Source organism: Bison bison, unplaced genomic scaffold (assembly GCF_000754665.1).
Source record: "Bison bison bison isolate TAMUID 2011002044 unplaced genomic scaffold, Bison_UMD1.0 scf7180017864527, whole genome shotgun sequence".
In the NCBI taxonomy this organism is placed as follows: Eukaryota; Metazoa; Chordata; class Mammalia; order Artiodactyla; family Bovidae; genus Bison; species Bison bison.
The window spans coordinates 4,026,254-4,053,255 of record NW_011495078.1 but is presented as its reverse complement, the minus strand read 5'-3'; the positions used below and the strand labels follow the sequence as shown (position 1 = coordinate 4,053,255).

The following is a 27,002-nucleotide window of genomic DNA, read 5'->3' as shown; positions in this document are numbered from 1 at the left end:
CTCTTGAGAGTCCCTTGGACTGCAAGGAGATCCAATCAGTCCATCCTAAAGGAGATCAGTCCTGGGTGTTCATTGGAAGGACTGATGCTAAAGCTGAGACTCCAGTACTGTGGCCACCTCATGCGAAGAGTTGACTCATTGGAAAAGACTCTGATGCTGGGAGGGATTGGGGGCAGGAGGAGAAGGGGATGACAGAGGATGAGATGGCTGGATGGCATCACTGACTCGATGGACGTGAGTCTGAGTGAACTCTGGGAGTTGGTGATGGACAGGGAGGCTTGGCGTGCTGCAATTCATGGGGTCGCAAAGAGTCGGACACATCTGAGCGACTGAACTAAACTGAACTGAACCCTGATCTATATTCCTGAGACCCCAGTCCATTTTGTTTGACATCTGAAGTTAAAGGGGGAGCATCTGTTAGGGAGTTGTTGCTCTTTAGTCACTCAGTCATGTCTGACTCTTAGAGACCCATGGACTGTAGCCCACCAGGTTCCTCTGCCCATGGGATTTCCCAGGCAAGAATGCTGGAGTGGGTTGTCATTTCCTTCAAAGGGGATCTTCCCAAGTCAGGGATCAAACCCACGTCTTCTGCATTGGCAGGCAGAGTCTTTACCATCTGGGTCACAAGGGAAGCCCCTCTGTTAGGGAGTTCAGTTCAGTTTAGTTGCTCAGTTGTGTCCGACTCCTTTCGACCCGGTGAACCGCAGCATGCCAGGCCTCCATGTCCATCACCAACTCCCAGAGTTCACCCAAACTCATGTCCATCGAGTCAGTGATGCCATCCAACCACCTCATCCTCTGTCATCCCCTTCTCTTCCTGCCTTCAATTCTTCCCAGCATCAGGGTCTTTTCCAATGAGTCAGCTCTTCACATAAGGTAGCCAAAGTATTGGAGTTTCAGCTTCAACATCAGTCCTTCCAATGAACACCCAGGACTGATCTCCTTTAGGATGGACTGGTTGGATCTCCTTGCAGTCCAAGGGACTCTCAAGAGTCTTCTCCAACACCACAGTTCAAAAGCATCAATTCTTTGGTGCTCAGCCTTCTTCACAGTCCAACTCTCACATTCATACATGACCACAGGAAAAACCATAGCCTTGACTAGACGGACCTTTGTTGACAAAGTAATGTCTCTGCTTTTCAATATGCTGTCTAGGTTGGTCATAACTTTCCTTCCAAGGAGTAAGCATCTTTTAATTTCATGGCTGCAGTCACCATCTGCAGTGATTTTGGAGCCCCCAAAAATAAAGTCTGACACTGTTTCCACTGTTTCCCCATCTATTTCCCATGAAGTGATGGGACCAGATGCCATGATCTTCGTTTTCTGAACGTTGAGCTTTAAGCCAACTTTTTCACTCTCCTCTTTCACTTTCATCAAGAGGCTTTTTAGTTCCTCTTCACTTTCTGCCATAAGGGTGGTGTCATCTGCATATCTGAGGTTATTGATATTTCTCCTGGCAATCTTGATTCCAGCTTGTGCTTCCTTTAGCCCAGCATTTCTCATGATGTACTCTGCATATAAGTTCAATAAGCAGGGTGCTAATATACAGCCTTGAGGTACTCCTTTTCCTATCTGGAACCAGTCTGTTAGGGAGAGCCACAGGTTAATCTGCATCCCTGGAAATGGATCCTGACATGAAGTATTGCATGTTGCATATGAGTGAGGGTCTTTAAGGAAAACATCTTTCTTAAAGTAGACTGGCATAAGCAATGTTCTTTATGGCTAGCAAAATAATGTAAGGTATTTTAGGCGAAGACTGTTCCTGAATGATGTAGTAGGCAGACTTCAGTAAAGCACTTGAAGCCAGAGAAGACCAACTCCCATAATTATAAACCACATCTCAGAGGGTAGTAAAGCTCCCAGCAAACAATGGACTTTTGTACCTAACATTTTCAGACAGTTTTATTGGTTTATTAGCGATAATGGAAAGAATGTATACTTTGCGATTAACTGACTTAGAAACTCAGGAATAACCTCCTTCACTCCCTGGCCTTCAAGGCACCAGCTCTTTGATGTCTGCTCAGCTGTCTCCTGCAGTGAGATACACTTCCTGTAGTCTGCTGCAAGCTCCTCGTGTCTCTCATCTCTCTCACCGACAGTCAGTGTTTCCTTGACTGAGTTACCTGGGGATCTTGCTAATGCGCACATGTATACCCGGAGACATGATTAAAATGCAGATTCTAACGCAGGGATGCTGCAGCTCCAAAGCAGGACCCAAGACTCCATTTCTAACACGCTCCAGTCAGGGCTATGCTGTTGATGTACAGACACACTCTGGGCGTCAGAGAGTCCCGGACACGTCTCTGCCGTTTACACACGTAGGCCTTGCTGGCTTCAGGTTTCGGTTGCGATACTGGGTCGTCTGAGTAGGCTCTCCAAAGCCACACATGGTACCTGGACATCCCCTGGAGTAGCAGTAGCCATGTTATATTGCAATTATCCATTTGTGTGTCTAAGTCTTATTTGTCTTTGTCACCCAGTACCTAAGAGAATATGCCTACCTACAGTAGGATCAATACACATATGTTTAATTGATAAATGACTCATTATTTTAATCTACAATTCAAAATTGTACCTTACTAATATTATAAATTAAACGTACCAGTAATGGACTTTAAACTCTGAATGTTAAATTATGAATGCCAAGGGTCTGCTAAAACAAAGGCAAGTGGGGTGTGAGCCAGCCTCACTGGTACGACGATTACAAAGGCCACACAACCGCAACGCAAAACACGGTCCATTCCACGTCTCTGAATCCTAGCGATGTCCTGGAAACTTGCTGGAAACACGGAAGTTTTCAGGTCCAGAATACTAGTCAAGACTTGGTATTTTAACAAGATTCCCCAAAGGTAAACGGAACCCACTATAATTCCCTGTTTCGGCTCTGTTTTCCATCAGGTACACACTACAACTTCTAAGGGGCACACGGAAGACCTCCATGCTGTCTTCCCTGGGACAGAGGCCAAACTGACTAAAAGCCCACTAAGAAGAGCCACTAGAAACAGAAGCATCTGTGAACGCAATCAAACAAAAAGCAAATTAGAATAAACTTAAAAGCACTTTAAGACATTGGAGAGAAACCACATATTAACTGATGATCAAAAATCCTGTTTTATAAAACAGACTTTGCATCTAACATCAAATGCTTCCTAAGAGACAGTGTTTAAAAAAAAAAAAAAAAGGTGTATTTTTAAAATTTTCTACTCAGGTACTAAAGCATCAAAACATGCTTGGTCTTCACCTTCTGCATAATTAACTTTGATGTAAATTAGCAAATAAGGAACATTAATATTCATTCCCTTATCAAATTTCTAAAGGAATTCCTTTCAAAGAGTTTTTAAAATAATTAATTAGAATATAAGTGAACATTTCTTCCTCTACTATTTATGACTAGAAATAAATACAGTCTGTTGAGTAGAAAGTTGTAAGTAGTCACTAATAAAATGCATAATTAAAGAAAATCTAGAAAATCAATAACTATACAAGACACTCTTATGAAATGACCAGAAGAAAACTTAAAATGAATTCGAGCATAAATTTAAATTTTAAAAGCCAAGTAATTATGCCAGAGTTTTTTCTCTCTCTCTTTTTTTTTTGCAGGATGTTAATAAGAATTTGAAAATTCATTACTATGTAGGTCATTTTTAAAATATACTTCAATGGGGTTTTTTAAGGAACAAAATATCTTGCCTCTGGATTCAATCTTATTAAAAGAATATTCAACAATAACTATAACTGAATTCAACATCCAGTTCTCATTGCAGACTAGTTCTTCATACTTCATCTTCTTTTCATTCATCACAAACCATTAAAATACCTTCAGTCCTTTAATAAAGCTAATCATAATACAGTAATTACATGAATCATGCTTTGATTTGAAGAAATCCAAACCCACTGATAGTTTGACAATAGAATGAATATACTTTGAAATGAAGACATGAGTTTGCTTAAGTTCTTTTTTCCTAATTCAAACAAGATTTTGACACTGTGATCCAGCTTGATTTCATCTCAGAATCACACAGAAAAGACCACAGCTGAATTCTGCCTGATGGTAAGAGTGTAACACAAAGATAAGTGCTTCTGAGAGTTACAGAAGATTTGCCTTCCCCACTTTCCTATGATTATGGAATTAAAACTAGGTTTTCACCAAATGGATTAAATCCAGTCAACAAATATTTAGTGAACAATTATGTACCAACTGTGCTGCAAGGATAAATAATAAAGACCTGGAGCTAATTTTACATAACACATTATTTCTAAGTCAATAATTATGCATAAGACAGATGAAAAACATACATAGCTTAAGAGTCAGTTCAGAATGCCTAGGAAAATGATTCAATTTATGGAAAAAGAAAAATCCAGAGATAATCTTTTAAATTCTTGAAAGTGAAAGTAATTGTCCCTCAGTTGTGTCCCATTCTTTGCAACCCCGTGGACTGTAGCCCTCCAGGCTCCTCTGTCCATGGGATTTCCCAGGCAAGAATCCTGGAGTGGGTTGCCATTTCCTTCTCCAGGGGATCTTCCCGACCCAGGGATGGAACCCAGGTCCCCTACATTGCAGGTAGATTCTTTATTGTCTGAGCCACCAGGAAAGCCCTTTAAATTCTTAATTTTATACTAATAATTCTCATCACTTTGGCATGACCCAAGTCCAGATGAAGGATAGTTAATTCCATTGTCTTCTTTATATACCAAGATGCTGCTGCTGCTGCTGCTAAGTCGCTTCAGTCGTGTCCAACTCTGTGCGACCCCAGAGACAGCAGCTCACCAGGCTCCCCCATCCCTGGGATTCTCCAGGCAAGAACACTGGAGTGGGTTGCCATTTCCTTCTCCAATGCATGAAAGTGAAAAGTGAAAGTGAAGTCACTCAGTTGTGTCCGACTCCTAGCGACCCCATGGACTGCAGCCTACCAGGCTCCTCCATCCATGGGATTCTCCAGGCAAGAGTACTGGAGTGGGGTGCCACTGCATATGCTTAGACTCATTTTTCAAATAGTGCCCATTTCAACTTTTAACAACCAAAAGGTCTGGTCTGTGCGGTAGAACTGAGATAGCTGATGACAAGAATGGGTGGAAGCTGAGCCATGAAGAACGATAAACCTAACCTGATCCTGTTGCCCAAACACCAGTCTACTCACTCCTCCACACCTGGTCCTCAATTAGTATCAATTCAGGAATTAGAGCATATCTCCAAACTTTGCCTTCCATTTTCAGCACTAAGCAAATCTATTCAGATAATTTAAATTCATAAAACCATAGTAATATAAATGGGGAAACATATTTCAGAACACTCCTCTAAATTTTGGGATGCCTTTAACCTCTGTGCTTTTGGGAGAGGACTCCAAAACATCACTATACACATCAGCCCACTCTTCTCCCACTCCCCAGAAAGTTATAATTTGCTTTCAAATTACTTACATTTTAAAATTACATAAGGAAAAGTCTCATCTATCAGTTATATCATTTTATCTCCATATATCATACCATCCAAAAGAATGCCACTAATAAGGTAATCTTTGGAATACTCTCCTTTTTTTGGACTAGATAATTATTTTTTTAATTAATTTTTTTTACTGAAGGATAACTGCTTTACAGAATTTTGTTGCTTCCCATCAAACCTCAACAAGACTCAGCCACAGGTATACATAAATCCCCTCCCTTTTGAACCTCCCTCCCATCTCCCGCCCCATCCCACCCCTCTAGGTTGATACAGAGCCTTTGTTTGAGTTTCCTGAGCCATACAGCAAATTCCCTTGGCTATCTATTTTACATATGGTAATGTAAGTTTCCATGTTACTCTTATATTTTCCTTAAAAAAAAAAAAGCCTCATTTTACACTTGGAAGGTAATGGCAGAGTTGGATTTAATATATAATTTTTAAAAACATACATTTAAAAGTACCAGCCATCAGCAAAGACTTGAAATATAAAAACAGATCTTCTCTGAGCCCAGATTCTCTGCATCTTATCCTTACTAGCTCTGGTAGACTGTACTGCTGCATGCCATTCTAGCTTCCTCTCTGCTCTACTGAACACAGGAATGGTCGTGTGACGCTTCAGCCAGTGAGATGGAACTGTAAGCAGTCTGTCTCACTTTTGAGCTGGACTTTTATGGTATTCTGCCTCGTTTCTTTCTGCCACAAGACTGACAATGTTCTAAGCAGCGACTGTTCTGGCAGACTGAAGTCTGCACTGAAAATGCATAACAGAAGCACCGCCAATCCACAAGGACACGTACTGTTAGCGAGAAAGAAATCTAGGAGGTGTCATTGCTGTAAGTCACTGACATTTGGGGATGTTTATTAACTCAGCATAACCTGATCTATCCTGATTGATACTGCCTACTTGCCTCCCAAGTCTGATTTTATACTCCCAGTCCTACACCAAGGATATTTTCACTCTCCCGAAAGAAAAAAAAAATACAGTAAGCAAGACATTGGAAAACCATTTTACTCAAGTAAATATGATGCGGGGCTTCCCTGGTAGCTCAGTGGTAAAGAATTTGCCTGCAATGGAGGAGATATGGGTTCAATCCCTGGGTCAGGAAGATCCCCTGGAAGAGGAAATGGTAACCCACTCCAGTATTCTCACCTGGGAAATCCCAAGGACAACGGTGTCTGGTGGGCTACAGTCTATGGGGTCGCAAAGAGTCAGACACGACTTAGCGACTAAACACACACGTGCACACACCACTGCACAGCGGTTAGGCAGGCAGAATTTGAGCCCTAGTGAGCGTCGGGGACTGACGGCACAAGTTGCTCCTAGAAACATGTCTGCCATTCCAGAAAAGGTAAAAAGAACTAAGTATTCTAGTTGGGCCAGAATAGTTGAAGATAGATAGTTTTAAGGCCTCTATTCACAAAGGTGGTTGCTCTAAAGTGCCTTCATGTTTATTTCAAATCCCATTGCTGAAACCTTTAATCTGAATTTAGCATTATGGGAAGCATTCCAGACAAATGAGATTTATATGGATGACTAAATAGGCATATGAGATTACTCTATTGGTCTAAAAAAATCAATCTTATTATGGAATTATAGGTCACCATTTAGAAACTACAGGTTCTAAAATTCATTAATTTACCCTAAAAATGCATTTTAGGAAACAAATTGCATTCTTCTGAAGCATTTATGGGATATCATTCCATGAGTACAGCAAATCTCTTAAATTCTAAAAAATATTACAAGGCAAAGTTTAAAATTTAATTTCACACAGAAACAATTTTGGAAGAAGTAAGACAGACTGACAATGATCACTTTCAATTTATTTAATTAAAAGTTCACTTTGTCCATGCAGAATCAAGCCTAATAAGATTCTCCTTACATATGTGTGTGTACGTATTAGTAGCTCAATTGTGTCCAACTCTTTGCGACCCCATGGATTGCAGCCTCCCAGGCCCCTCTGTCCGTGGGATTCTCCAGGCAAGAATCCTGGAGTGGGTTGCCATTCCCTTCTCCAGGGAATCTTCCCGTCCCAGGGATCAAACCCAGGTCTCCTGTATTGCAGGCAGATTCTTTGCCATCTGAGCCACCAGGGAAGTCCCTTCTTTACATATGTCCCTGCAATAAAATGTATCTGTACCTAATAATGCTGATGATCTCCTACATTAATAGTCACACATGTATCAAATACTGACATAGTAACAAAACAAAAATGAAGATGTATCTTGCCTGAGGGAATTTAAAAATAAATGACATTGTCTCTGCTTATCTAGAGACCAATATCTCTGAGGGACCTTAACAGTAATTGATGGTCAAACAGTCTCTAGTGTGCCACCATCCATTGTCCTGCTCTTCACGTCCTGGGGTAGCCCAGCCATCTCCCTTCAGTGTCGGGCTGCTACTGCTAAGTCACTTCAGTTGTGTCCGACTCTGTGTGACCCCATAGATGGCAGCCCACTAGGTTCCTCTGTCCCTGGGATTCTCCAGGCAAGAACACTGGAGTGGGTTGCCATTTCCTTTTCCAGTGCATGAAAGTGAAAAGTGAAAGTGAAGTCGCTCAGTCATGCTTGACTCTTAGTGACCCCATGGACTGGAGCCTACCAGGCTCCTCCTTCCATGGGATTTTCCAGGCAAGAGTACTGGAGTGGGGTGCCATTGCCTTCTCTGTCAGTGTCAGGACTTGCTTCCAAAGAACAGAAGAGGACGAAGATGACAGCTGTCATTTTCATGATGACGTTGCATAAGACTGTAACGTCTGTCTTGCTGAGAAAATGTCCTCTTGCTGTCTTTCAAGAAGCAAGACGCCAGGCTGTGGACGAGCTGAGGGAGGGCCACCTGGAAAGGAACCAAAGGCAGCATCCCGCCGATGAGCACTGAGTACCCCAGGTCCACAGTCTGCAAGGCACGAATCCCACCAACCACAACTTGGGTTTGGAGACTGACCTTTCCCTAGTAAAGCCTCAGTGGAGACCCCAGCTCTGGCTCACACACCCACTGCAGACTTGCTGAGGACATATCCAAACCACGTCAGACTCTGACCTGCAGGCACTGAGAGACAATGCCATGCATTGTTTTTAGTCTAAGTTTGTGGCATTTGTTACAGAGCAATGACTAATACAGTGGAAATTCTCAACTTTGGGGCTTGGTTTTTGTTTGTTTGCAAACCAAAAATAAATAGACTTAAGCTGCTTCACTTTAAACTTCAAAAAGAAGTCAAATACAATATTATTTCAGTTTTGAAACTATCCATGAAAACTGGTAAGCACCCCATTGAATAAAATGCTTGGTAAATGACGCATGTGAGAGTTGGACCATAAAGAAGGCTGAGCACCACAAAATTGATGTTTTTGAATTGCAGTGATGGAGAAGATTCTTGGGAGTCCCTTGGACTGCAAGGAGATCAAAGTAGCCCAACCTAAAGAAAATCAACCCTGAATATTCATTGGAAGGACTGATGCTGAAGCTGAAACTCCAATACTTTGGCCACCTGATACAAAGAGCCAACTCATTGGAAAAGACCCTGATGCTGGCAAAGACTGAGGGCAGGAGGAGTAGGGGGCGACAGAGGTTGAGATGGTTGGATGGCATCAATGCACATGAGTTTGAGCAAACTTAAGGAGATAGTGAAAGACAGGGAAGCCTGGTGTGCTGCAGCCCATGGGGTCACAAAGAGTTGGACATGACTTAGCAACTGAACAACGAAAGCACTGAAACGCTGACTGGTGCTCTCCTTCATGACGACTGTTTGCCTCTTCCTTCTCTACCCAGCATTCAGACCCATGCTCCTGACCAGCCACTTGCTCCTGATTACACCAGGCCTAGTTCTCTCTCTTGATTTCTGGCTTTTAATTCTTCCCCAAATATTCCAGATAAATTGAATGTGAAAACTTGTACAAATGATGTTTAGAAAATTCCAAAGACATGGCTAGTAGGTGCATGATACGAGAAGTGATGATTTTAATATGTGAGTGAAAATGTTACTACTTCCTCCTAAGAAAGAGTAAAAACTTGTGGCTAAGAGAGAATATCATAATAATCAACCACTTGAAAACGATTTAGGTCATAAATGCAGAATAAGTTCTTCAATTTCAAGTGGGCTAGCTCACTATCAGTTCAGTCGCTCAGTCGTGTCCGACTCTTTGTGACCCCATGGACAGTTCACTATAACTTGTTAGTCTTAAAAAAAAATCGAAACATGAGGATTTCAACTGAATATTCCAGATAACGCAAAAATTTCGGCAGACACATTTTGACACTTTAATTATGTGGATGGTTGTACGAGCTTCCACTTGACTCTCCACAGATGGACGCACAGTGAGACACACGGGTGACCTAGTGAAGGCAGGAGCAGCTCTTGGAGACGACTGTGCCCGTCCCTCCGTGGCACTGTCCCTGTGCAGCCTCCAAGTGCGTTTTTCAGCTGTGCTGCACGCAACCTGCTCACAGACAGCGTATCTTAACACCACATACATCAAAATTCCTCAGATGATGGCCTGGCCACAAGAGTCAGTGCATGAATACTGGTTACTAAATGAATCAAATGAACTGCCAGGAGAATATGTCACAAGAACAACTTCAACTTACCAGCACTGCTAACCAGAGAGGGGGAAAAAAATTCAATAATGCATATGGGACCACATAGGTTTCTTTTATTTCAGTGTTCATTAGTTTTACTCAGTGAAACCTCTCACTTAATGGAGAATCAGTCATTCAACAAACTATTATCGAACACAGCCCCACGATTTGTTGTTGAGTAACAAACCACCAGAATGTAGTATAAAACGGCAACTACCTCAGTACAGCTAGGATTCTCTGCCTCAGGAAATCAGACATCACACACAGGGCAGCTTTTCCGTCATCTGAAGTGTCTGGTGCTTTAGAGGATTTGAAGGGCTCGTGGTGACTTAAATGCTGGGCGGAGGGCTCACCTGGAGGCTTCACTCACATGTGTGGCACCTGGCCCGGGACAACTCAAAGGCTGGGCTCAATCGAGACCGTTCATGAGAAAGCCTACCCGTGGTCTTTCTGTGTGGCTTGGGCTTCCTTACTGGATGGCGGTCTTGGGTTCACTGGCAGCCCAAAGCTTCAAGAATACGTGTCCTGGCGAACAAGGAAGAAACTGCATAACCTTGAATCACCTACCTTGGAAGTCACGGAGCACTATTTCTGTGCCGGTCTTTTGAGTGAAGCAGCCATAATAAGCATACCTGGATTCAGAGGGAGGGCACCCTCTCAGGTGGAGAAGCATCAAAGAATCTGCCTCAATGTTTTATAACCATCACGAGCTCAGGTTTTCTTTCTCTTCTTGTTTAAAAAATGATTACACAAAAAATAAGAATAAGTCATAATTCCTAGCTTAAAGGGTCGTCTCAAAATCTAACAGGAGAAACAAATGGGCAGGTACATATGTATGAAGTCAATTGCATGGATTTATCATGTAAACCATCCACATGCTGCTAGAAACTGTCTTCAAGCTAATGTTTTTGGTTATTTTCAACTTTCTTTCTTTTCAATAATCTTTGAAAATCAAGGACTGGTTTTATACTATAGCAATGTAATAGAAAACAAATATAATTGTCAAGAGTTTTAAGTAAAAGTCTTATGCTCTTTGCTTACTTTTCTGCAAAATGGGGAGAGTTGTCTGACCTACTTCAGAGAATTAAACAAATTGGGTCTAGCAGCAACCCTGGGTGCTAATTGTGAAGCACGCACACACATGATCGTAACAGGGAGGAAAACTGTCCTCCAACTTTGGGCATAGCTTTGCTGCCTGCCCATGAATCAAATCAAAATTTAAAAAGCAAAATTAATATTTACAAAGATAGAGAAATAGCTTTTCATCATTTTTTCCCTATACTTGGGTTGCTGACTGATTAACAAACTTTCTTCATCAGAGGGCCAAAGCAGTCACTATACTTATATTTATTTCTATATGAATAATACAAAAAGTCCCTGAATACCCATTAGGGAGTCAGCTTCTTCCTTGTCATATTGCTAACACTCTAGCTCATTCCACACTGTGAAATGACACCGCAATGCTTGGAAAGTGGTTTTTTTAAGCCACAGTGCCAGTTTACCAAATTATAATAAATATAACTTACACAGACTGTAATACTGGCATAATTAGCAAACATTTTCCTCCCCACACACCATTGATTCTTTTTTAAAACAGTATTGAATTATGAAAAAAATTAAACATATAGAGAATTTGAAAGACTAATAACTAAACACCCATATAATCATAACAGATTTGGCAAATGTTACCATAATTATTATACTTTTATATTTCCATCCAAACTACATCAAAGCAAGTCACAGATGTCACAATGCTCTCCTTAAGTGGAAAGTGATATTTTAAGACATTTCTCTGTCGGTTACTTAAACTTTTGGAACTATCTGACCTATCTAGGTGATTTCTCAGATGATATAACCATTGTAAAGTTTATTTTTCCAGTCTCTCAAAATTCATAAACTAATCAGCAGAACTAAACAATGATATATTTTTTCTATATCAGAATTTTTTTTAATTGCTTTTCTGAAAAGGTTCAGGGATGAATAGTTATTTCTTTCTTTAAGTGACCAGATTAAGGAAACACATCCCCACTGCAAGCTATGGAATAATTACACTGTTTATTACTTTTGAAACCCATAATTACCCATAAAGAAGCATGTACAAATAAAATACTATGTTTATATTTGCCATATAAAAAGCGCTCTTGTTCAGCAACAAAGATATCAAACACCATATTTTATAAAATTAGTATTTTGTAATTATTTGACTTAGGGCCGATTGTATTTTTAAGAGAGAAAAAGTTAATTTATAAGCAAGTTAGAAGAAACAATTTCATGTTGAAATTACAGCACTGTCCTGATTTCAAAGCTCTAAGTGAAATCTAATTTCCATTTACAGGTTGAAAGTGAGACCACTTGAAAAGAAATATTTGTTACCAAGTTGTGTTTTTTAGTAGCAGATTATGAACACAACAGTTTTAGCTTAAGAGATTTACATGCCTTTTAACCTTGTTCTCATTAACAAGTACCTAGAAAAAGAAAATCAAATATTCTCCTGGATTTTCCCTCATATTCCTTGCTTCTTTACGTTAGTAAGTACCCTGTTTATATATAAAGTTCTTACATTTTTTTCATGTCCATATATGAGTCACACATGATGAAGCATCTGATTATTTATTCTTTTTTTAACTGGGTGCGCTGTGGGATATCTTTTATCTCAGTGCCTAAATTACTATTGCCATATAATAATAGTGCTCAAGTTATCTAAGAACAGTTACCACTAAAGATCTGTTTTTAAAAGGAAATATTCATTCGTCTTTATACTATGTTTTTTTACTATAGAGCACCAAAAACTATGACAAAGTGCATTCCCAGAGGCGATGATTACAAATTAAGTTATTAAAATGTTCTTTATGGAGCATCCTTTAATATATCTGGATGGCAAAGAAGATTAAAATAACCACTGTGATCACTCTGAGAAAATGGGTGTGTTTTCTTCAGGCCTGACACTCTTTTGGCCCCTCTGATCCACCTGCTGAAATCCAAAGCAAGCACTGGCAGCCCTGAGCATGGCCCTTCACCATTAACTGGAGAAATCAGAGGAACTGAGCTGAACAGCCTCCTGAGAAATTCTCTTTAATAATTTACTACATTAAATGCATCATATATTGTCACAGTAGAAAAAGAAGGAAAAAAAAAAAACAAAACGGGAGAATAAGAATAGGCTCAGGGCCATACAAAACAGCCCAGAATGGAGACCACATTGTACAAACAAAAATAAATTCTGATCATCAATCACACAGGAAGTGGGGACCTGACTGACCATCATGTGTTGCCTCTGGTCTCTCTGCAGCCAGTCACACGGAAGTGGGGAGTGGGGACCCCCATAACCATCATGTGTTGCCTCTGTCTCTGCAGCACCTTCACCTGGTCATGTGCATGTCAAATGTCAGGCCACTAAGATAAACTAATATATTTAGATGAAGTGAAAATGTTTTTTCCTAAACAATATCTACGTGTCTCCTGCATTGCAGGTGGATTCTTTACCTGCTGAGCTATCAGAGAAGCCCAGACAATATCTGTCATGAGTTAACTCTTCCATAGTTCATCTACAACAAAATCTAGTCTTGACTTGAAAAAAAAAAGTAAGTCGTTGAGTGCCTTTAGCTATAATGTTTTCATTTTTATTAATATAAACAAGTGATAAAGAAATGCAAATTTGTACTGCTGAGTTTTTGCATTTCCCTTTCACTTTTCACTTTCATGCATTGGAGAAGGAAATGGCAACCCACTCCAGTGTTCTTGCCTGGAGAATCCCAGGGACGGGGGAGCCTGGTGGGCTGCTGTCTATGGGGTCGCACAGAATCGAACACGACTGAAGCGACTTAGCAGCAGCAGCAGCTTTTGCATTTAACTATTTAAAGTGGGTATTGTGGAAAAACTTGAACATCCATCCAATTAGAGTGCAATGCTGGAGAAACTCTAATACAGAACCTAACTTGTAGCTCAGCTGGTAAAGAATTTGCCTGCAGTGAGGGAGACCGAGGTTTGATCCCTGGGTTGGGAAGATCTCCTGGAGAAAGAAATGGCAACCCACTCGTCTTCTTGCCTGGAGAATCCCATGGACAGAGAAGCCTGGCGGGCTGCAGTCCATGGGGTCACAAGAGTCGGACACGACTTAGCTACTAAACCACCACCAACGGTCAGTGAACTTCGAGTTGGGCGCATTTGCCATGCTGCTGTCTGGACAGCACAACCGGGGCGAAGCCCAGCCTCTCTGTCCATGTTAAAACTGACTCTTTATCAGCATTTTAAAGGCTCTACCTTCATGAAATAACTGAAGATTATAAAAAATCAACCCTGCTGCCCTCAGAGAACCATTTTAGATTTTGTTACGAAAAGCTCAAGCGCTTAATGTATGAAACATAAGGTTACAGATCTGAGGCTTACAAACATTCAAGGGTCTTGTTAACTCTCTCCAGATCTTTAAGTTATTTGCAAATAAATTATTTCTCAAAGACTAAACAAACAAAAAGAGTTTGGTCACTCTTTTAATATGCTCGCTCTTCTCAAAAATTATTTAGATAAATAACTGCTTTGACTTCTTGTAGGTGAAGCAGCATATACTCGGTTGGCCTGTTCTATCCATAAAGTCATACGATCAAAAAAACACAAGGACCTAAAGATTGAATCATTTATTTTAATAATTTTAAATAGCCAATTAATTGCACAGAGAAATCAAGTCCATGACTGAGCAGCTGATAACTATGCCAGCTGAAAATAATCTATATTCATCAAAGAAGCCAAACTATGCTGACAAGGATTTTGTTTACTCAGACTTGAATTCCATCTCAGTGGAATTTTCAGACATAGTAAATGAAAATGAACCTTTAGTTTAAAAAGTCTAAACTTCAATGATAAGGAAAGGGCTCATTTTTTTCATAAGTGACTTCTAAATTTTCAATACATATTTAGAAAATCCATGGGGCAGATTGAACATATCTGAATCTAGTCCTAATTCGCCAGCCCTCTACAAAGCTAATCAGATGTAAGCCTCGCAGCTCCACTGACAGCTAGGTCATCTGCACTTGCCTGCGGTCTTTTTCCCCACGTGATGACACCTGGATTTTGACATGACGCCACAGCCTCAGAAAGCGCAGGTGCCCATAACTCCTTGCTTAGCAGCCCATAGGGACCTGTCTCATTTTCACTAAGAAGAAGGAGAAATTCTGTTTTTGTTTGTTTGTTTGTTTTTAATTGTTTAAGATTCAGATTCACCTTTTTAAAAATACTTGCTTCTCTTCAGACAGACTCTCACTGCTTATCTAGGGTCACTGTGACTCCCAAGATTAAATGCATCACCAGTGCCTTTTTAAATGCCTCTACGGAAAATAAGTCAAAAGTCTCTACAGGGAGTTGACCTGCACCAGGACAGCTCTGGTCAGAAACTGATGACTGGATCAGAAGGGGACAAACTTGTCAATGGTTTCCATCAGCTCAGTGTCTAACAGTCGGGTGAGCTTTGCAGGGTGACGCCATCCTGTCTTCTCAGAGTAGCCTGGATGAACAAATGAGAGCTCCACCCATCCACTATATATATATATATATATACATACATACACACACGCACTGCCCACACGGCTTGCAGGATCTCAGTTCCCCAACCAGGGATAGAGTCCAGGTCATTACAGCGAACGTCCGGAATCCTAACTACGAGGCCACCAGGAAACTCCCTCGCCAGCTACATTTTTTATTATATACCTGTTCCTTCTCTCCTCAACATGGATATGTATGTATCCACATCTTGCAGGAACTGATGGAACAGCCATGTAAATCTAGGTGTTTCTGACTTTTAGGCCTCTGCTCTTCTCCTATACCCAGCTGCTGTAACAGAAACACTGGATGAAAGAAGTTATAATTTCTCTTATGTGCCAAAGAACTTTATGTTCTATCCACTCCTGCTGTCAGCCACCCACATTCTCCCCCTAGAAAATTAAAAAAAAAACAAACTAGATGAGCAATGATTTGCGGCAGAGTGAACACATTATAATAAAGTCAGAGGCCATGAGATTAAGAGCCAGATACTACTGGTTTGAGTTCTGTCTATACCACACCTGTCTGTGACAATTCTGGCTCACTTCCTACGTTCTCTAAGCCTTAATTAACCCATTTGTTGAAGCAAGACCCCCGCTTCCACATGGCAATTTTTATCAAGTTAAAGAACCTTGCTGTGCCTTTTCTTTCTGAGGGTAACCGTGTACCGTTCCCAGAGCACAGCTCAGTCTTCCAGCCTACCCTGTTCAGTCTGGCGTATCTCGGTGCCCGCCACGTTGGCCTCGTCCACCAGCTGTAGTTCAAATGCTGAGGCAACCTTTAACTCTACTTCCTCTCCCCCCGCCAATTAATAAGAACACTAAGCATGGCAGAGTGTGTAAATGGAGGGGCAGAGAGGAAAATAACAGGGGCAACCGAAGCAGAACACGAAGACAAGTAGTAGAGGGTTCAGCAAAGGGCTCCAACTTTCAAAATGGAGCTTGGAGGCACAGGAGACTCTGCAGTGCCTGACGAACAACATAACAGAGAATTTCCCCCAAGATTATTTTCACCCCAAGGTTTCCAGGAGATGGACGGTTATTACAATGGTTTCTCCATGTGTCCTCCCCCAAACGTTTGTACACGAAAGGGCTCAAGTCCCTTTGCAGTAATCTAAGAGGATCCACTGAGTCTAAAACCCAGCACATGTTAATTTTTAATCTGAAATAACAAGGGGAAAAGTCAAGCTTTAGGAATGCAACATTTTCACCCTGAATTTTTGTTTTCAGCTGAATTTTTGTTTTCCGTTTCATTCTAAAGACTCACCTTTAGTCACCTTCCCAAAGAAGCAGAAGGGATGTAGACATAGTAAAATCAGGTTTATCATGCAAAATACAAAGTCTGTTTATAAAACTCTTGTAATTGACTGTTGCTTACCAGAAAATTTACATGAGATCTCAAGTGAAGCAATTTTACTGATTTCCCCACAGCTTTCTCCCCATGGATTTTAATGAACTGCTTCTACTTATTGGGCATCATCAAGCCCCAGGTTAGATACTTCAACATGCATGGGAGTCTCTTGATTTCTTCCCATAACTGTCTTATGAAAGAGGTGCTAGAATCCCTATTTTAAGTTATTTGCATGATGTCATATAATTAATAAGAGATGAAACTGGGAGTTGAACCCAGTCTATTCTCAATACTTCTTGTAACTATCTTACTATACTTCTCTATTAGGTTTAAAATTAATTTCTATTTTTAGAACTTTCTATCAAACATACTAAATATTTTTGAAGAAAACAGATAATGAGATAGCCATATTTAATTCCACAGACTCTATAAATATGTCACTGAACCCCAGGACAGCACATTTCTAAAGAAAATAATTCACAGTGACACATATAATTATTTATGATCTCATATTTACAGCTAATAATTATTTTCTATTATTTGAAAATGAATATTCTACTTTATTTAAGCATTTTCAAGATAACAATTGTACTTATTATCTGAAATTCTGAAATTAAAGCATTGTTCCTCTTTAAAATATAAGCAATAAAACAAAGGATCTTAGCTGCACAGCACAATGAACAAAGATAAAGCCTCCCTCCTTCCCAAGAATAAGAATAAGTTAGAGCCTGTCCTCTTTCTTTTGGGATCTGGGGCCTTTGCTAATTTTTTCTGAAAGTGATACTTTCAATATCATACTCCCATCTGGGTCCCAGATCAAAAGCTACAAATATTCTAATGCTTATTTCATCATAAAATATTTATTCCTTTAAACTCACATCTTCCCGCCTTTTCATTTCCTTTTTCTTTTCACCACCGAACTTAATGAAGAATCGTTCAAACTAGTCTTTATCTCCTCAACTCCAGCTCATTCCTTAATGCATCACAATTTGACATCTCTTTCATCATTCTATTGAAGCTAGTCTTGAAAGGTTCAACAAGACTTGATTGTCAAATGCAGTGACCTATTTCTAGGCTTCATCCTACATGTTCTTTCTGAAACATAAGACACCCTTGACTGACTCTACATCCTTCTTAAAACTCCTCCCTATATTGTTCAGATCTTCACATGCTAAGGGTGCTCTCCTTTCTGTCCCCCTCTGCCCCTCCCCGCCCACCCTCCCCCATTCTCTCTCTGTTCCCATCCTCCCGTTTTCACTCTCGTTCCCTGCTTCTTTTCGGTCTCTAGTTCTGGTCCCTTTTCTGCCCAGACCCTTTAACATTGCTCTTCCTCAGAATTCATCCTTGACATCCTCTCCACGTAATCTGTTTCTGTTAAATCATCTACTCTCTGCCCACAGCTTCCTAGATCAAACTACATCACATGTAGAGAGGAAATGCCGCACCAAAGGCTCTACTTATATGATACACTACCTACTAACATCTCCTGATGGCATCATCTCCAAGAACGGACTCCTGTCGTTTCACCAATCTCAATCCCAATGCGTTCTTCCTCCTGTATTTGCTATTTCATTCCATGCGTCCACATCCAGAGTATCACCTTTCCTAAAGTCTGAATCAAATCCTTCCTCTACATGGCAACTGGTAAATTAGAACCCAGAAAAGTCTCCTGAATCTTGCTTTCTTCTCCCCTTCCATAGCCACCATAGTCATTTAGAATATTCTCTCCATCCTGGTAGCCACTAGCCACCTGGGGTTATTTAAATTTAGACTAACTGAAATGAAATATAATTTGAAATTTAGTTTCTGACATCACTTCACCCTCTTCCAACCTATCAACATATTGCTGCCAAGGCTAAGTTTTGAGGAAAACAAACCATCTCAAGTAAATCACTTGATTAGAATTCCTCTCTGATATTACATCACACAGAGGATGAGATTCAAGCCCTTAGCATGGGATACACGGTTCTTCACAACTGAGCACTAATCTCTCTCCAGAGGCATTTCCTCCAGCTCTTGCCATATAGCTTACTCAATGTGTGAGTGGAAGTATGTCCCCCCAAATTTATACACTGAAGCCCTGACCCCTCAGTGTGATTGTATTCAGAAAGAGGGCATATAAAGGGCTAATAAAGTTTAGATAAATATTAAGATTTCCAACTATTGCAGATTTCAGGCAATATGTACACAATTCTCAACTCATAAACTCAACATCTTTTAAAACACTGTGGTAAAAATTGGATGTGGCTGTTGAAAAATGTGAGACAACAAGTGACTGTATCTCACTGAACTTACGAACTCAGTGTAAGAACTACCACAGACTTCCAAAGTCTGCTTCCCTCCCTTCAAAACTGTATCTATATCCGTCCTCTGTGCCACTCGAAATGGAAATCTAAGTGTTCTGCTGGTAGTCAAACCATTTATTCATAGTCATAACTGGCCCCCCCAACAAGACTTTATGAACCTGGAATTCTTGGCCATTCATTCCAGCTGTCTAGGACTCCCAAATTTCTGCCATCATAGCTTTCTATATCATCTATAAAACACTTTTAATGATAAATGAAAAATTAAAAAGTATTTGTGGATTTATATACTTATCTCTTCACTATTCAAGATGAACTGTGGTGTTCATTGGAAGATCTGATGTTGAAGCTGAAACTCCAATACTCTGGCCACCTGATGCGAAGAGCTGACTCATTTGAAAAGACCCTGATGCAGGGAAAGATTGAGGGCAGGAGGAGAAGGGGATGACAGAGGATGAGATGGTTGGATGGCATCACTGACTCAATGGACATGAGTTTGGGTGGGCTCTGGGAGTTGGTGTTGGACAGGGAGGCCTGGTGTGCTGCAGCTCATGGTGTCGCAAAGAGTCGGACACAACTGAGAGACTGAACTGAACTGATTCAGTATGACTGTGATGATCATAATGAAGGGAGAAAAGAAAACACAATAAGGTGAGGAAGTGAGCTTGATCTTTAACACTACCAGCTGTTTGAGCTCGGGAGAGTTAACTTTATGTCCTCACTTTACGCATCTGTAAAATATGTGGTAGAACTTATAAAGATGGCATGATTAAATGAATTAGACTAGTTCCTGACTTCTAATCAACTCGAAAACCTGTTAGCTACTACTGAAGTTCGTCCTGGCACTTAAACTTCTGAGTGACTCCGATCATTTTCTGAGAAAACAAATACTTTGTCATGATCATATGTTTAAATCTTAGTTCAATTTTTTTTTCCCCAAATAAACAAAGTCAGTGACAGTTCAGGAGGAAAGAGACTGATTATTCCTGATGGCAGTGGAGATGCAGAGAAGTAAGACTTCTGAACTCTGGGTGTCCCATGGGACACAGGCCCTGCGAGTGAAGCCTCCAGATGCCAGGAGAGGATTCAGCCAGATGAACCAAGAGGGCACACTGACAGGAAGAAGAGGAAATCAAGGGCTGAGGACTCACGGTTTTGAGTAGAGCCCAATTTCCTTCTCAAGAGGGGCAGAGCATCTGACATATACAATTCCCATGTATTTCTAAAGAAGTAATTATTGCATCCACCCATTCCACATACATGTAGATATACTACTACGGCTGCTAAGATCAGTAACTGAATTTAAACACTAGCAAACTTGCATTTTTTTGCAAGATTTTTTTTTTACCATCCATAATAGCATCTACAACTTTTTCTTTTAATAAATGACTCTGTGTATAAACAGAGAGGAAAGGTCGGCTACTAACCTTTTAACACTTTAAACACCCAAGAAGGAAATATTTTCATGCATTCTACACAACGCATAGCATAAACCATGAACTATTACCAAAGAAAGGCAGATGTGAATTCCTGTTCTCAGTTTTAAAGAATCGAAGGAATTTAAAACATTTTATTACTGAAATTTCATTATTTGGATTGTAAGGTTTTATTGCTTATTAATTTAAAGTAAAACTTAAATTTAGTGTTTCACAGCATTTCTAATCTAAACTTTAAAAAAATAAAATGTGATGATATTACAGTCCCTTCAAAACAGAACAATGATAAGATCCCTCTAAAATGAATTCCTAAATTAAGTGTGATAGCATTCTGTGTCTACTTAGCAATTTGTACCTTCACAACACTCTATGAATGTCAACTAGTTATTCCAATATGACAGAAATAAGTAAGAGAGGAGATATGGCTCGTCACCATAATGGAGAAAGAACAATAAAAAAGAATTAGTAATTCTCTAGGTTGAATAAAGTAAATAGGTGAAGAAAGAATAAACCAAACCACATGAAATACTATGACAAGCTGAGATGTTTTCTCTTAAAACCAATGCATACTTTTGAAAAAGTCTAAATTTTAGCCATTTATACAAGCTAAAATTAGAGACAAAGTAAGGAGGCTGAGGCTCCTCTAATCAAATAGTTGATCGTCTCACAGAGAAACAATCTGATTTCTGCACTCATGCGCTCAGCCCATTAGTGAACAACAGAATAATGCCTCAGTTCTGGCTAAAAGACAGAAAATCCACAGCCAGTAGGCCCATCCTTGAATGTTCGAAGCTCCGGCCTTTTCTGCAGCCTTCTCTCCGTGTTCTTCCTCGGCACCTTCCCTAAGGCTCGCACACAACTGGTTCGCATTCATCCGACTTCCTCCGCCCCACCACAGGGTATTCGCTCCCTCTAGTCCGGTAGCCTTTACCACCTAGAAACAGTGTAAGTTCCTTTCTCATCTGTTGAACCAGTGAGGCTATTATGTATTACAGAGGCGCAGGACCTAAAAGGTCTTTCCACTTCGCTTGTCACTCAACTAGAACAGCGGTTCTCACCCTAGGCTGCACGGCGCCAGGGAAACTGGAAGAGCCCAAGCTCATGACGCAAGTCAGGCCAATGAAATCAGAATCTCTTCGGGCTGGGCGTATTTTCAAAGATTCCCAGGATATTCTGCTGTAATGCCAAGGACCACTGATCTAGAGTAAATGTTAACTGATACTGAAGAAATATCTTTTGAGCGTAAGTCAACATAAAGCGAACAATGACATGTTTGGTGCCTAGTCAACATGAGGTCAACATAGAAGATTAAGATTGAAACGGAAATGAGGAATTGAAATTGAGGCAATAGGTCAATAATGCAAACCAAAATAGTATTGTGTTTCAAACAGCTATCTATAGATTTGTTTTTGTACATTCAATCTACTATCAAAATATATCGATGCATTCTGATTTATTTGTGGGACAGCATGAGACTGAGAACATTATTTGATTTTTTTTCTTTATACTTTAATTCACCTTGCATATGCAGACACCAATCTCATCTAATTAAAGTGATTAAAACCAATGTAAAACAGCAATTATTAAAATTTTGTGGTTATGCCCTATATAGCTACTAATCTGACCCAGTTACAAGTCAGAATTTTTTAAAAAAATCATTCCTTGGTTTATAAAGCACCCCATTTTTATATGGGGCAAAAATATTAAAAATTAAAATCTGGTCATAAAAAGTTATGACAGTGGCTTTGACCTTATAAACGGCCTTATTAGTGGTTAAAGTGACCATCTGACGGTTAGACTGTGTGATATTGCAGAGAAGTGATTCAGTTATAAAAATATGATTTGAAAATACTACAGTGGTAGAATGCAAAAGAGGTCTATTTGCAGATGCATTCCACATTCCGGATACTGTCATAATATATACAGTAGCACTAAACTGATTACAGCAAAATATTTTATATATAATATTTAAGTGGAAAAAATTGTTATTTTATTTCCTTAAAAATCATTTTAAAATATCTACAGGATATGACACTAAAATAAATAAGAATTTTAAAATGACTTTTTGTTTAAACTATATATTATGTAACCAAATTTTACATTCTCAAACTGCTTAATGTTTTTGAGTGGTTTCTGCAAAGGATACACAAAGCTCTGAGAATCACAATTGTTACATACGAGGAACATTAGCAGAGTATTCTTCTGATCATTGTCTGTTATATAAAATATGCAATGTAATTTAGCATAAAATTATGAAATAAAAGTATAAGAATGCATACATTCTTGCAGTATAAGGATTATAATCTATTCTAAGAGAATTAAAATACAGTGGTACAGTGATTTATATTAGAATCTAATCTCAAACTCACTTCTCCTGACCATCTGTCTTGAGGAATAAAACTATTAGTACTAAAAGTTTACCTGTAACATGGACATTTATATTCCCTAAATATTTGTTTTATAATATGTAATTTCAAGAATGCCTAGAAGCTAAAGAATGGCGTATTAAAAAAATCTTCATAAGAAAAACAACTAAACAAAAATTAAGGCATTTTAATAATGTACATTGTAATTGTTTATGATTGGAAGAGTGTATTTTTTAATATTGCCAGCCATCTTGAAGACTTTCACAGATTTGTCAGATTCCTGCTGTATGTTAAAAACATTATTTAGAATAAAACTGCAAAGTTCAGAGAAGAATTACTGTCATAATTTTTGCTACTTGAATGCTATAGTTTAAATGATATATGCGGAAGTTCTTGTTCTTTACCATAAATTAATTCCCAGATAAAAGTGTATATTTATTTTAAAAATTAAACCAGCTATCTCTAAGAATATTAAAAAATATTCTTGGGTGTAAATGATTTCTATTATATATTGCAAATAAACCTTTACTAAAGTAAATCCAAGCTATATTTGATCTCCAATGACTACAGGTCCAAAGCAATATGATTTGATTAAGTCAATATTAAGAGTTTTTTTTTTTCACTATAATGGGCCAAAAGTCCCTTAAATCAAGTTCAATAAAAATTAAATTTAATCCATTTTAATTGCATACCTACATGGAATGTGGCATTTTTTGTTTAATGGGAGCAATTATAAAACTAGAAGGCAATAATATGTCCTAACTTTTAAAGTTTGGGAGTCACTATATTAATCATGTAATTATATATGGGTATTATAAAGTTAATGTATTTCTTCTAAAATATGAATTCTAATTATTTGTATAATTAATATTATAGCATATATCCTATATATAAATGTATAAATATATTAATAAACCATTAAATTAGATTTTTTTCATGAATATATTACCAACTCTGGAAATATAATGCATTTACTTTTAATGTAGCTTAAGACTTTGTCATTAACCTTAAAATGTAGAAAATTTTGCATGGACTATATATCTTTAACATTGCCCTTGAAGATAGATAGACATCATTTCAAATTATAAGCATGTTTGAAATAAGTAAAAGTGTTCAGAAAGAAACTCAGATGCATTCTTCAAAGACCACCAATAGCATTTTAAGTTAAGTAATATACTTTGTATGTGGATATGATCGCAGTTTTGCAAAATCATAAAGAAGCTGTATGTTAAGCTAAGGATCTAATTAATAGATTTGTAAATTATCAACCAAGAACACACACTGAACACACCTCACCCTGGCACCCAAAATTTGAAACTGTGTGAAAACAGTTATCCTGGAATAAATGTCAAGTGTTTCTAACTGACAACCAACCAACCAAAAAATAGCTCAAGGCATCACAAGTAATAAATCCTGTGTTGTGGAGATGAAAAACTCAAATGTCTGTGTTTACTTTTCAGTATGAAGAAATGTTTCTAAAAGGAGTTAAGATTTTTTTAATGTGCTTTTGTGCATATAGCTCACAATGACTACTTTATATGAAAACATAATCCAGAAGTAGTTCCTAATATTACATGTTCATTTAACCTACACTATACCTTATAGCTATGATGATATAAGTATAAAGTTGATAATTATTTCAGGTCAAGAGAAAACTCTATATTTATTGATATATACATACATGTATAGATATTTATTATGTGAATATTCAAATAAAATAAATTTTACAGGCTTATTTAAGAATATTCTGTAGTCTGAAGTGTAGACTACCTTGTGAATACTGAGCCTATGCAAACTGAAGTAACTAGAAATTTCTATGAGAGTTTACATTCAAGGAAGCAAGAAAATTCAAATTATTACAAGGGATCACTTTAAACATAAATATACTGAAACCTTTGCAAGTGTTTTACTGGTAGTAAAATTAGTAGACAGATCCATTTCCTTGCAATTCGGAGGAAACATTATCTTGTCAAAATAAATAAGTATGCAATAAATATACTAGTCATTCATTAGTAACTTCTACCATTAAGATTAATTACCAGGCATATAGTTAAGAAGAATATATAAAAATCTTTTAAGATCCATTTATCTAATGAAGCAGCATTCCAAATTAATGCTGCAAATGCAATATCATTATCTGCAAAGAAGATACATTTCTGGTCTTAAAGAATGTTGGCAAAGCAAGCTTAGTTTTAGTTTAGCTTAGTTGTCAAAAGCACAACTAATCAATACAAGCTAGAATACAGCCCTTGAACTGTGTTCAGTTTGAGTAGGTATCCTTTAGGCCAGTTCTCTTGTGAAAGCATCACAAGAACCCTTTGATCCATACTGCCCTTGACCACACTTTTCCAGCAAGGGAGGCAAAGGAGGCTCAGTTGTGTTCCTTAGGGGAGGTTCGGGGTGTGATGAAGAGAAAGGTAGAGAGACAATATGGCGGATTATTTCTTTTGAAAAGCAATAGTATTTTATTGCATTAAGAGATTACCTTTGGGACAAAACATCAAGGTTTATTGAGATTCTGCCATCATTTCTTTCCCTACTAAAAGGTCACTGCAGTTATCTTCATCTTCAACGGAGCTCTTGAGCAAATCTCATTTCAGCACCATGGACAGCAACACTTCTACTAGGACATGTGCCCATGGTCACATTTGCCATTTCTTAAGAAACTTGCATACACTATTCCTTTGTGAATCAGCAAGGTTTACAGCCATTATTATATTCAACAGGAAGGGGCTGAAGATAATATATGCTATTAATGAGTTCAGTATTTTTTAGTCATGGCGTTAAGCATTTGTCAATTAATACTTCCTTAGAGCATCCTGAAAATTCAAGCTAATTACATAAGGTGACTAATAAATAATCTAACACTGATCAGTTATCACCAGATACGTAATCAAATTTTCTACTCATACTGAGCTTCTGATCAATAACTATACACATTTCTAAGAGAAAACAAGAAACTCGTGTGAGTAAATACGCTTAGGAAGGCCCCCCAAACTTTCAAAACAACAAGAATTACTCCTGGAGAACACGTAAAACGCTTTTAGTTCTTCCCACATAAACAATCACAAACACTTTCTCTTGTCTCTTTGGCCAACCAGCTTAATTTGTCACTATCAGAGACTTCATGTGTCAGGTCCATAAGCCAGACCACACATGCCTGTCTTAGCCTGTTCTGATTTCAGCTGTGGTCACCAGTATGCAGTCCCATCACAGTCTTCCTCACAAGCTTCACTCAAATTACATTAAAAAAAAAAAAAAAGTGGCAGAATCTGAACCAACTCCGTAGCTTTAAGAGATAGTTAAAGCACTGGCTTTATCTCAGAAGACCAGAGTCCTCTTGATCTTCCAAGGATTCTCAGAAGGCACTGATCCATCAGCAATTCACAAGAGAGACCCAAGTCAAGCAGCAGGTCAGGCGCTTAGAACCACAAAAACAATGGTCGAAGTAACAAAACCAGAGTCAAAAAGCGACTTTAAAACTCTAGAAGACACCTCCACCCAACACACACAGAGATAACAGCGCGAGGAAGGGGGGAAAAATCCACGGGTTCCTACCTTACAGTCCTCAGGACACGATTTCACCGAGTACTCCTCCGATTGTAAGTATTTATGCAGCACGCTTTCAAACTCTTCGTACTTCTCCTGAGCGTGGTGGTCGTAGTCTTGGTAAGCCTCGACGCACTGTCTGCAGGTGGTCATCTCCCCGCCCTCCTTGAGCACCACATCCAGACTACAGTTCAAAGTGTTGGGACTGGACAACCCGGAGAACAACTCCCAAAGTGTGTAGGAATTACAAAACGAAAGGTAAAAATCCGACAAGTTCCAGAGCGGAGTTGGCTGCGGCGGGCCCCGGGTCTGCTGCCCCTGCTCCCCCCGGGCCGCTGCCCCCCGACTCCAGTTCCTGGCGCACACGGCGTCCGCGCTGTCCACCGTGAAGCACTGGCCCGAGGAGGCGCCCTGCGGGTAACAAGTCTCCAGGCGCCACGCGGGTCTGGCAGAGTT

At 39.2% G+C, this 27,002-nt stretch overlaps 1 protein-coding gene across 1 annotated transcript in view; it reads right to left on the bottom strand.

Moving 5' to 3' along the window:
• Positions 1 to 27,002, bottom strand: part of FAM155A (family with sequence similarity 155, member A) — a 602,979-nt gene that overhangs the window by 575,311 nt on the left and 666 nt on the right. Inside the window, 1 exon segment of the mRNA XM_010831552.1 lies at positions 26,556 to 26,997. Coding sequence (XP_010829854.1) covers positions 26,556 to 26,997 — 442 coding nt within the window.